The 12,723-nt window shown below is 42.2% G+C and overlaps 1 protein-coding gene across 2 annotated transcripts in view; it reads right to left on the bottom strand.

The window, feature by feature from the left end:
• The window catches only part of UNC5D (unc-5 netrin receptor D), a 600,815-nt gene that overhangs the window by 85,645 nt on the left and 502,447 nt on the right, over positions 1-12,723 (bottom strand). The window contains exon 8 of one of the 2 annotated variants that reach the window (XM_061177270.1): positions 7,898-7,930. The exons of the other annotated variant lie outside the window; for it this stretch is intronic. Within the exon in view, the coding sequence (XP_061033253.1) occupies positions 7,898-7,930 (33 nt within the window). The remainder of the gene's footprint in view (positions 1-7,897; positions 7,931-12,723) is intronic. 2 annotated transcript variants of the gene reach the window in all.

The raw sequence follows: 12,723 nt of genomic DNA, 5'->3' as shown, positions 1-12,723 counted from the left end.
AGTGCCTCTCACATCTCCGTTTCAACAGGAGGCACCCACATTGCACAGTCTCATCTTACCTGGTACCCAGGCCCCAGTCTTTGTTCACTCTGAACCACTTTACACATGGATTACTCTCTCCAAACACGGTTCTGGCACTGCTACTCCAATACCTTTCAATAACTCTAGTAGGTGCTGAGTTCACTCCAACAGGGACTTTCTTTACAGCTCAAGACACTTTCTGCTCTGCCCCATCCTATTTTTCAACTGCTTTCGCCCATTTCTCATCCATAGGGGCCCTACTCTTTGGCTAAATCTGACTACAGGCATAACTCAAAGATATTATGGGTTCAGTTCCAGACCACTACAATAAAGCAAATATCGTAATAAAGTGAGTCACACAGATTGTTTGGTTTTCCAGTTAAAAGTTATGTTTACACTATACTGTAGTCGGTTAAGCATGCAATGGTATTATGTCTAAACAAAACAATGGATGTACCTTAACTAGAAAATACTTTATTGCTAAAACATGGTAGCCATCATCTGACAACACAAGGTGGCCACAAACCTTCAATTTGTAAAAAAAAAAAAAAAAAAAAAAAAGCAGTATCTGCAAAGCTCAAGAAAGCAAAACACAATAAAATGAGGTCCGCCCATATCCATTTTTTTCAAGTAGAACTTGTACTTCAGTAGACTTCGTTCTTTCTTTTTGTTCAGACTTTTTGCTTTTACTGAAAGGCTCTCTCCTCTAATATTTGTTTTAATTCTAACCATTCTTCCAAGTTTGACAGTAAAGATAATCTACTCTATAAAAAATATTTCTTTTAATTAATTTATTTATTTATTTTTGGCTGTGTTGGGTCTTCGTTGCCGCACGCGGGCTTTCTCTAGTTGCGGCAAGTGGTGGCTACTCTTCGTTGCGGCGTGCGGGCTTCTCATTGCAGTGGCTTCTCTTGTCGAGGAGCACAGGCTCTAGGCGCGCGGGCTTCAGTAGTTGTGGCACACGGGCTTCAGTAGTTGTGGCTCGCGGGCTCTAAAGTGCAGGCTCAGTAGTTGTGGCGCACGGGCTTAGTTGCTCCGCGGCATGTGGGACCTTCCCATACCAGGGCTCGAACCCGTGTCCCCTGCGTTGGCAGGCGGATTCTTAACCACTGTGCCACCAGGGAAGCCCAAAAAATATTTCTTGATAATGCACATTCACACGTTTTAGTCTTCCTTCTGAGTAAAGTTGCCATATCAAGCAAATACAAATATGACATAGTTAAATTTGAATTTTAGATCAAGAATGAATAACTTTAGTAGAAGTATTTCTCATGCCATATTTGGGACATGCTTATGCTAAAATGTGTTCACTGTTGATCTGAAATTCAAATATAACTAAGGGTTCTGTATTTTATCTGGTAAGTCTACCTTCAGACCGCAAAAAGAACTGTGTTTTTTCCCATCAGATACGAAGAACAAGGTAAAATGAGAAATAGAGTCAAAAAGCAGGATTTAACTCCAGTCCTTGAGAAAATGACTTCACTTTCATTTTCTATTCTGGAAATTAAAGATATAAACTCTAACTTTGAATATACTAACACGTGGAAAGATGGGGCCTGTGAATTCACATTTTTAGCAAGTACCCTGGGTTACTCTGATGCTGATGAAAATATTGGTCCATCACTTATTCACTGTGTCTGTGCTTAGTTCCAAAGTATTTAATGAACGAAATCCCATCATGTCCAGTAAGGTCAATGATATTCTTGAAATTGGTAATAAGAAAAGGTATACACTTACAATGGAATAAAAATTAGGTAACAAAAAGATTGAAAGTAGTAAGAAAATTATAAATGTTGCACATATGCATGGGTTGAATTGATTCACTGTAGGAAAGATTCTGAAGGACAAAGCAAGTCATGCAATTTGTGGGAAGTGCTATGTTTATGTAATGGAAAATAATCAGCAGGAGATGAAGAAAAATGCTGGGTAAAATAGAAAAAAAAATGTGCTTTACATCATGGCTAGACGATTAGCATTGATGCCAGTTGCCTCATGTTAATTTAGAAGAATCTAGAAGTCTATTGAGAACTTAAAGATATTATGGTTCAAAGTCACCGATCGTTCTATGGGTTCAAGGTACCATTCAGGTCTACACAGCCTGAAAGAGAATGGTCCAAATTGCCAGTGTAGACTGCGCATCTTCTGAGGAGTTCCCTAACCCTATGAAGATCATAAAGAATGTGTATTCCCAGAATCCACATTATTCCACTATGGATGAAAGCAGTGTACTTGGGGAAAAGATGTAGAATGGAGTGTTAGTAAGGAGACGAGAAATACCTAATTTTCAGACTGTAAGGACACATTTGGGTCATTCTTTGATAGAAATGATTCTGGGAAGCATCCAGCTTGGACTTTAACCTAGCACCTGGCACAGAATAGATGATTATTAAAAACTATCTCCTTACTTCCCCTCTTCTCAAATCCTTTATTATCTTCTACCTTGTATTGAAGTTGTGGGGAAGAAGCCTTTCTTACTGTTTCCTTCACACTTCACTGGGCCAGGACTATTTATATAGAATAATTGTGCAATAAATATCTACTACATGAATGAGTTAAAATAAATATAAAGAAACAAAGTCTTTATTTTCACCTTAACAATAAAAGGCTCCGTGCAGAGTTAGCAGGAAGATGTATGACCATAAGAACAAGTATGAATTGAACATCTAATACATACTAGGCACAGTGGTAAACGCCACAAGCACAAGGGTGAACAAGATCCTATACCATCTACCAGATGGCAGGAGTTATGTCTAGCAGAGAGGGAATCCAGCCTGGGATAAAGGCACTGAACATATGGTGTAGAAATAGGGAAACTGCTTGATACTGAGCCAATTACAGGAGTAACTAACTCAGACTTGGGGGGCTGGGGGGAAGATGGTGAATGCTTTGCAGAAGTGAGACCCAAGCCAAAACCTGGAGGAAGGATAAATTAAACAGGTTAAGATTAGGGGGAGAGAAAGTTTTCTGGCAGAAGTAACAGAATGTATAAGGAACTTTATGCCAAAATGGGCCCAGGGTATTCAGATAACTAAGAAGCTTTGTTTGGCTGAAGAATATGAGAAACTGTGAGAGGGTAGGAAGGAAAATACCTAATGATTCAGCTGCTTGAGAGAAGCTGATATGCTTAAGAAAAGCCATCTGAGACCGGATCACAAACATTAAGTACTTTGGACTTTATCATAAAAATAATGGTCAGCTAATGAAAAGGTTTAAACACAGAGGTCATGTGACCAGGACTCATGTTTTCAAAAGATCAGATAAATTGATGTCAGCCAAGATTGGATATAGGAAGCAATGGTAGAAATCCTGGTTAGGAAGAAAGATGGCCTGAACTTTAAAACATTTTTGTCTGGGACACCCTTTTCTTTTCACTTGGTTTTTCTCTTACTACAACTGGCTGTTACTCTTCTGTCTCCTCTGCAGTGACTTCTGACCTTCTCTACATCTAAATGTTGATGTCCTCCAGCGCTGAGTCCTCAGATACCTTCTCTATTCACACTCATTATCCGGTGATCTCACTCAACCTAATGGCTTTAAATATCATCTGGACAGTGACAAACCCCAGATTTATGTCACCAGCCAGGACTCTCCTCTGACCTCCAGACTCATATATTCAGCTGCCTGTTTAACCTCTCCATTTAGATGTTTAAGAAGTATCTCAAATCTAGCATTTATAACACTGAACTCTTGAGTCTCCCTCCAGATGTGCTAAACCAAGTTTTCCCCAGATCGGTAATGGGAAGTCCATCCTTCTAGTTGCATAGCCCAAATTCTGGAATCATCCCTAATGCTTTTCCTTCTCTCAAACTCTATATCCAATCCATCAGCAAATCCTTTTGACTCTGCCTTCAAAAGATATCCATAACGGATTATGGCCCGTTTCTACAATTTCCAATGCATTCTGTCTGGCCCAAGCCACAGTCATCTTGAATCTAGGTTATTATAATAGCCTGGGTATTGTAACAGCCTAGATTATTTTAATAGATTATTGTTACAATAGATCATTGTGACAGATTTTCTTGCTTCTGCTCTGGTTCCCTGTATGTTTACACTCAACACAGCAGGTAGAGTTTATCCTTGAAAATATTAGGTCATATCACTATGAATAAACACCCTCAATGGCTTTCCAGCTCGCTCACACGAAAGGTCAAAGTCGTTACAATGGCCTATGATACACTTGGCAGTTTTTCCCTGTGCCCCACTTCTTTGACCTGAGCTATTATGACTCTTCCCTTTGCCGCTCTGCTCCAGATACCTGCCCTAATTGTTCCTCGGATACAACAAGCTCCCGCCACACAGCCTTGGCATCCTGCTGTTCCCTTGGCCTGGAATGTTCTCCTCTCAGATACCTAGAATGTCTGTCCTTGTTTTTTTTTCAGGTCTCTTCTTAAATGTGATTTTATTACAGAGACCTTCTCTGAACACCTTATACAAAAAAGCAACACTCCCTCCATCCCCGCCTGAGCCCCTCATCCTGCTTTATTCGTCTTCACAACACGTCACCACCTCCACACACTGAGCACTCTTATTTTCTGGTTTGCTTTTTCATCTCCCCTCACTGTAAGCTTTGTGGGAGCAGAAACTGTATCTGTCTGGCTCAAGTGTCAATTCTCCACCACCTAGAACATGTCCTAGCCCATGGGAAGCACTTGATGAATAGCTGCTGAATGAATGGAGGGATGGATACGCAAGAGGGAAAATGGAGAGAGTCAGTGAACTTGATCTATGTAGGTGGCAGAATGGTTAGATGGTAGTGATTCATTGGGTACTGAGCTGGAGAAGGGAGAGGAAAAAGACAGGGGTCTAGGAGGCTGTCCAAGTGTGGGACCCAGCTGAGTTAAAGGCATAGTATTCACTGAACTAGAGAAGATGGGAAGAGGCCTGGGTTAAAAACAGGGACAGAAAAGGACACATTCAATTTTGAAAAAGCTGAGATTCAGGTTATTGGGAGACATTCAACTGGCGAAGTCCTGGAGGTAACTGACTCTAGAACGATTAATGGGATTCGTGCGTAGCGTGCGTTTCTACTAGTCACAAAACAACTACCTGGAAAGGAGATGGAGAAAGAATATGTTCTGAGTTATTTTCTAGGGGGAAGCTGAATCCTTTTCATCCCTAAGGTGAACTTACTGAAGCAGTCGCCCCTTGGGGGCTCACAGCCCCTCAGAAAGCCTCATCCCCAAGCCTCCAGGAGTCTGTCTGCACATGACCATCCATCTTTCAGCCTGACTCTGGGGGTACGTGTTTGCCATTCAGAACCTCCTATATTTTACTGCACTTCCTGACATTGTTACACAACATTTATTGAAAGCACATTTGATGGTAATGAAGTTTCTATTAACTATGATTAAATCTCCTAAAACACCTGAAGATAATTTAAGATGCACAGAAGCAGAAAATGAAACATTCGGTTTAGTACATTAGGAAACGTAATTGATTAAATTATCTCATTTACAATAAGTGCTTTCAGGAGCGATGCTGTGCACATATTTCCCCCCGTTTGTCATTAAGATTTGCCAACAGGCATCTTAAGACTTCACTTTCTTTTCACACCTCCCCGCAACTCAAAGCCGGATCCTCAGCCCGTCTCACACGGATCTGCCCGGGAGGCTCCGAGGGATGGTTTCCATCCAACCAGCCTGGCAGAGGATCATGTGCACGGCTATATATAGGAACAGGTTGTTTCTCAATTATCTTCATAATTGACTTTGATTTTGCATCAGTGATGATTCATGGAATCTTCAGCGAAGCCCCTCTCTTTCAACGAACAACCGCAGCCCGCCTTCATATAATGCACTCCTAACCGTGCAGCCTCCAGAAACCGGATCCGATGCCTCTGGGAGCCTTTTGCAATCACATTGATTCTGTTAAGGTTTTATTTTTAGGAAATCACAAATTAAAACAGTTTAAGCGATTCCGTGGCAGTATCCAGCAATTAAGCATGGTGTAGAGGAGCGAGAACCCCAAGCAAAACCTCATTCAGGAGTCCCCGAGGACCAGAACTAGCTACTGTGGGGCTTATGGCTGGAATGTACCCAAATTTGTACCCAAATTAGAATGGCACAGGACTCACAAACTAAGCGTGAAATTAATTTTCAAAAAACACACATGCATTTCTGAGGAACTCTCCCATTGGCCGCCACATGGATACCCATAATCTTGCTTGGGCTGCACACAGGGGCCAGTGGATGGTGAGGGCTCTGTGACCAGGAAGCCCTGGGGGACCACTTTACTCCAGCAGTCGCTCTGAGGCCTTGGCCCAGACACAAGCCGAACACTCAGTGCCCCCTTTTCTCCTCCACCCTCACATGCGTGCTTGCGCGCACACCCCCCAATCAGGCTTCCCCACCTTCAGTCTTCCCATGAGTTCCAAATCCAGCATGCATGACTCCGGAGGGCTGCTGCCTAAGTCCCAATAACGACTTTATGGGCAGCAGACAGCAGGGAAAACAAGAAGGTTTGTTTTTGTTGTTCTGTAAAGTTCTCAGGCTCCAGAAGTCATGGCATCTTTCTATCTCAAGCCTGCCTGAAGCAACATCTGAAGTATGAAGTATCACAGCTTTACTGCATCTTTCTCTCATGTCACCTGACCCCCATCCCAAGGCACCGATTTCTGTCTGTCTTCACAGGGTCTTAATTCTTTCAAAGAAGGTGGCTAATCAAAGCTGTTAACTCTCCCATGCTATTTGAATTTTAATACCCTAGGATTTAAAAGATCAAAAGCCATTCATTTTCGACCAAAATAGGAGATACTGGTCAAGAACGTCTTTCACAAGCTTTACAAACCAAACTGGCTAGGGAGCTGTCTCTTTCTACCATTGCTAAGAGCTGCAATGCTGATGCCCTTCTATATGGACTCTGACGTCTATATGATGCCCTAGTATACTTTACATATTTCTGAGAATCATTGGGGGAACATATTAAAATGTAGATTCTCAGGAGCTGCCCCTGCCCTGGGTGTTCAAATTAATTTGTTCTATTATGGGGTGGGGGGGCATATTTAACAAGCTCCCACCATAACCCAAGATTCTGATGCATGTGGTCGCTTATCTAAGTTTCGAGAACTATTTTTCTAAGAAAAATAGTTCTCAATCCAAGCTGCACATTGAAATCACCTGAGGAGCTTTTAATACTAGGGATTCCTGTGTTCTAAATCCCCTCTTCCCATTTTGATTTCACTGGGGTACAGCCCGGGAATTGGGATTTATAAACGGCCTCCAGGTGGCCCTCAATTTCAGCCGGGGCTGAGCACCCTGGGGTTGAATGCCGAGCTGCCAATCATTCAAGCTGTGCTCTGTCCCCCAAATCTACTGGAGGCATAAGATGCAGAGAATGCAACAGCCTCTCCAGGTAGCAAGCCAGTGGACAGAGACCTTGAGCCAGCACCCACCCACCAGGTTCAATTCCTGGCCTTTTCACTGTGGAATACTGGTTCTTAGTCTACCCAGTTGCCATGGATTTCAGGGTTCTTCTCTTAGGCGCCCCCTGCCCCCTCCTAGGTGGAGAGTCTTGTAATCAGGCTATTGCCCAAGGCTGCTCTCATGAAAGCCTGTACTGACAAATAGTTATTAATTTTAATGAGATAAATCTCCTCAGAAATAAGAGTCCTAGATGACATTTGCAGATAAATGGACTGCTCTTGGCAGGTGGAATCAAGAGGAGAGATTTACTTTTACTCTGAAGGAGGGGAGAGGGTGTGCATATTTCTGTTCCATTTAAACCTCTGATATGTGACTCCAAACCCAATGAGAAGAAGCCCCCCGAAAGCCCTGGATCTTTCGAAGGAACTTCAATTCTGTTTGGCTCCTAAACAAATACAACAGTAAAGCAGCAAATATGAGAATAAATGATATTCACAAGAGGAAAAATAACTTACTTTGGGGTTTTATTTCATGAAGAGGTTTTTTATCTAAAAGAAAGAAAGAGAAAAAAAGAAAGTTGCATTTAATAATTTACACGGAGCAGATATATTTCGTATATCCCTTTACGTCTACCTCTATAAAGGAAACATTTTCTCTCTTTCTGCAGACAATACGGATTATGTTATTCATATTTATCCTTTTCATTCTAATTTTTTAAATTTTTCTCTTTTGCAGTATTTTCCTAGGATGACTGCTTCATTCCTTCAAAAAAACCCACAAAAATCCCTCAGGCTTACTAGAGTTTCTTTCTCTTGCATTTGTTAGATTCTTATCGGCATGATGAGAGCAGTGAGCTTGCCGCCTGTCCCTTTTTTATATACAGCCAGAAGACTGCTCAGGTAAGGGATGCTATTTCACTATATATGATGATAGAAAAATGAACCATGAATAAATATTTAAAGGGATCCTGCATTGGTTTGCAGTTATCATGGTCTGGATAAAATGTTCCAAACTCTGCTTTTTTTTCCGTTCTCATTGGGTATAGGTGCTACGGTATTGTGAGCATGTTGAAGGTTTATTTTTAAGAAATCACACTTTTTTGTTTCAGATCTTGCTCATCTGTTAAAATGTGGATGATCTCTCTTAATGGAAAGGTATCCTTTTTAATCATGCTATTGAGCAGGGCAGCGGTCAGATGAGATGGATACAGAGAAAAGACAGTTGGTCTTTTCTAAAGCAAGTTAGACATTCTTATCCATTCTCTTCATGGCTGGCTGTTCATCCACCATCCCCTGCCATCTTCCATCACCAAATATTTTGCAATCATCTTGCAAATCACTTGGAGACGTGGTGCCTATGGCTTGCTTTGTCTTACACTACAGTCCCTCCACTAACCATTCCTCCTGCAGCTGGTCCCATCCCAGGCCAACACAACTCTACCACTATGCAGAAACCTGGGAAGACCAGATCTGACACCCTGTCAAATTCCAGAGGATTTGCAGGGTGCGTCATCCCTCTCATTCACGGCTTCTTAGGGTGTAGATGGAACACAGTCAGACTACAAGAACCGGGGCTGTTGCTAAGCATTCACAGACTCCCATAAGGCAGGGGACCTTGAAAAGTCACCTTGTGTAGCCTCCTTCCTCTCTTTGCCTGAAGGCGAGCCAAGCAGGGTGAGACACTGTCATTTTGGATTATGTTTTTAACTGAATCAAACTTCGCACAGTAGACATTTGAGAACTTCATAAATATTATCTGGCTGACTGCACCGTAACCCCTCCCAGGCAGACAGACACAGCTAGGTTCCGAATCCTTCACGGAATATCTCTTACCCTAACCCACTCCTGCACTTAATACTGATTTTGACAGAAAACCCTTGCCGTGTGCTTTAGATACAACCCTTGTGTGTTTTGCCATCTGATTTGTGATGGAAGTAGCTTATAAAAGTTGTGTGTAAATCACACTTTTGCAAAGGGGCCACCATTGTTTTCTTACAATAAGGGGAAGTTAACAGGCAAAGGGTAATATCTGACAAATCTTTCTTTAGAAAAGAAATCCTCATAAAATATAATAATTTGTTCAAGTTGATATGATCATATTCAGATTCTTACACAGTCAGGTTTCTTAAAACCAAAACCTTGCATTTCCCTTACTGCACAGATTCAATGCCACACTAGTTTCCTTAGAGCAGGTGGTACTGCCCAAAGTCCAGATGCTAATGCACTCAAGAACTAGAACAAAACGACTTTGGTGGTTTTAACCTGACTTCAGTTTTTGCTTATTGCATGCTATAAGCATTTGGCATGGGCAGAGCCATGCTGGCAGGCCAAGGCTAAGACATCTGAAAGTGATGCATTGCTAAGACAACACAAAGAGACATACAGAACATCTGTTTAGAACTCTGGCTGAGCTTAACAGTATTTTCTTCCTTCTAAACCACAGGAATGAAGATTATGCCAGGTAGCAAAATGAAACTCCATTAAAAACAGGTGAGATGTATAACTACTCCTCAGAAAAATAAATTGAATATAGCCAAGATGTGAAAAAACTGGGGTAGTAGAGTTCTACCCGGTACAGCTCTGAAAAAAAGAAAGAGGGAATGGGGCTGAAAATCCCAGGGCTAAGGTCCCCAGATAGAGGGCGGGGGCCACATGGATGCACAGAGCAGCAGAGGAGGGCATCCTCTGCTCTGACCTGATGACACCCAGCTCTGGTGTCGTCATTACTGACAGCGGAATAGTGCAGACTCTCAGGATCAGAAATGGATTTAAATCTTGGATTGTCTTCATCTATCTCTGTGACCTCAGTGTTCCCCACAGTAAAATGGGAATAAAAATGTCCTTGAAACTTGGTCCCGGGGGTTAAACATGATAACCATGAAGTCATGCAGCATCGGGCTAGCACATGTTCAGCCATCAATAAATAGCAGCTGATGAATAAAAACTTGAACATGTTATGAATATGATCATCGTACTTGTTCAGAGGACAAAAATGACTCATGTCCCACTGCGTGGAGACAAGGCACAGCTCCAAATCAGAAATTCTAGTGAATTTCAGGGGTCCTTGAACGGGAGTTAAGAAACATGTGCCTAGTCCTGTCCTCTGCTTGCTGACACCAAGGGCAAGTCGAAACTTCCCTTTCCTGCCATGTAAAAAGAAGGGCAGGGACCAGAAGACCCCTGGGCTCCCCTGCTTTCACTCCTATAAATCTTCAGAATAACTACCAAAGACATTCCACAGAGATCCACCTGAAATGAATTCTGAAAGCAGAGTCAAAATTATTCAAAGGGCCGCTCCTCTACCATCGCGTGTGTTATGCTGAGATCCAGTACGTGTGTTAGCCTGCATCTTCTCACGGAAAAGCCTGGAAGTCTCTGGTGCCCAAAAGAGCTTTAGTCCCTTGGCATCATCATCAACATTGGGTTCTGCTGTATTTTGTGAAATACCAGTATCTTGTCAGCAAGCTGCTCTCATAGACCATTTTTCCCAACTTGAAATGTCTGATTAGAGATTGTTCTACCGTGAGCTCAAGAGAGGGCTACCACCAACCTCGCTATGTTTTGCAGGAATGGCCCACCCACAGTTCATGTTCTTTTATTCTGTTTGCATAATCATTTTCTCACAAGGTTCAGGGCCATGCAGTCACTGGCCTTGGTCAACCAAATCCTCTCTGTTTTAATTTTACCTCTCTCCAAGGCCGTGTTCAAATGGCCCCTTAGTAAATTAATCCATTAGGGCTATGGTTCTTCACATGGGCTGCATATTAAAATTACCTGGGGAGCTTTTTTTAAAAAAAATACCCATGCTTAGGCCCCTCTCCAAGAACTCCTAATTGGGGTTTGTGTTTTTGTGATTACTGAGGGCACCACCACTTCCTGGCAACAAATCTGGGGCTCTGTGTACTCAACTCCAGTTCCTCTCTGCCTCCCAAGAGGCTTTGGGGTAGCTGGAGTGTACAGAAGGGCCCAGAAGGGTCTTGCAGGCAGAGAAATGTAATTCTGAGCCAGTGGCAGCTGAGCTGTAGTTTGGGAAAATCACAACAGTTTTCCCAGGGTCTAACTTATACACCAAGAGGTACCTTCTGGGTAAATGGAAATTGATAGTAATTATAACTCAGTCCTATAGTCATTTTGTATATTTACAGGCTAAAGATGTGCAAGTGTTTTTTAAATTTTATTTTTAATAGTGTTTTAAATTGTGTTTTCTTTTAAAAATCATTTTTATTATTTACACTTATCATATCAAAAAAATACAGATAAGTGCAAAAGAAACCCCCCATAATTCCACCACCAAGAGATAACCACTATTATGTTAAGTTATATATACAAGTCTAGGCTTTTTTCCCCTGTGATTTTATATATATATAAGATTACGTGCACACATATATGCTTATACGTATATTAGCAGGAAACTACATGAAATTGATAGTAATTGATCATTTTCACCTACAAAAACATGGAATTGTCTTTTATATATTGTTTGGCAATCTGCTTTTGTCTCTTAGCACTGTATTGCAAATATTGCTTTGTGTCTGCCGTGCGTGTGGTGAGTGTGTGCACAGAGGTATATATATTTATATATGAGGCAAGGGAAGAGAAGAGGGAGAGAGAGAGAGAGACAGAGGCAGAGAGAGAGACAGAGGCAGAGAGAGAGACAGAGGCAGAGAGAGAGGGAGGGAGGGAGGGAGGGAGGGAGGGAGGGAGGGAGGGAGGGAGGGAGAGGACAATCTACCTTTTTATTTTTGGTGGTGATTCATTTCTTTTCCACCTTTCTTTAAATTTTGGCTTCCTTTTTATATGGGATGCTCCCAAAGCATTTCCATTGTTCTTAGAAACTATTTATGGCTGCATTCCTACCTTCCCACCCACCCACCCACAACCAGCCTTATCCTTTCTCTGCCAGGGAACAAATGTGGCCAGCTGCATGCAGCCCACATCCCACGGATCTGAGTGAGCTGGACTAAGGAGAGATGACACATGTGTAAGGCGAACGTGCTGACCACTACACTACAGAAACTCTGCAAGATGACACATATGGATGGATGGATTCAATCTCCAACCCACAGACTGGGCAAGGGGCTGCCCTCAAAACCTGTGCCTTGTGATTATTTGAAATCGGCTTCTATGGGTTTTGGATACCACACATATACGTTTCTTGAGACTCAGGCATCAAGCCACTCCGTGTGGACTAAATATCCACCAGGACAGTAGCCGGGACAGCTCTCTCCTTCCAGGCAGCAGTTGACACATGTCATTAGAGTTCATGATCGCCATTCTTTTCACTAAACCAGACACGTCCCATGTTTTCATCTCCAAAGACCATTTTCATTATTTCCTTCTTC

The sequence above is a fragment of the Eubalaena glacialis genome, chromosome 20, assembly GCF_028564815.1.
Source record: "Eubalaena glacialis isolate mEubGla1 chromosome 20, mEubGla1.1.hap2.+ XY, whole genome shotgun sequence".
Classification (NCBI taxonomy): Eukaryota; Metazoa; Chordata; class Mammalia; order Artiodactyla; family Balaenidae; genus Eubalaena; species Eubalaena glacialis.
The sequence above is the reverse complement of the archived record's forward strand: the minus strand, read 5'-3'. Positions and strand labels throughout refer to the sequence as shown.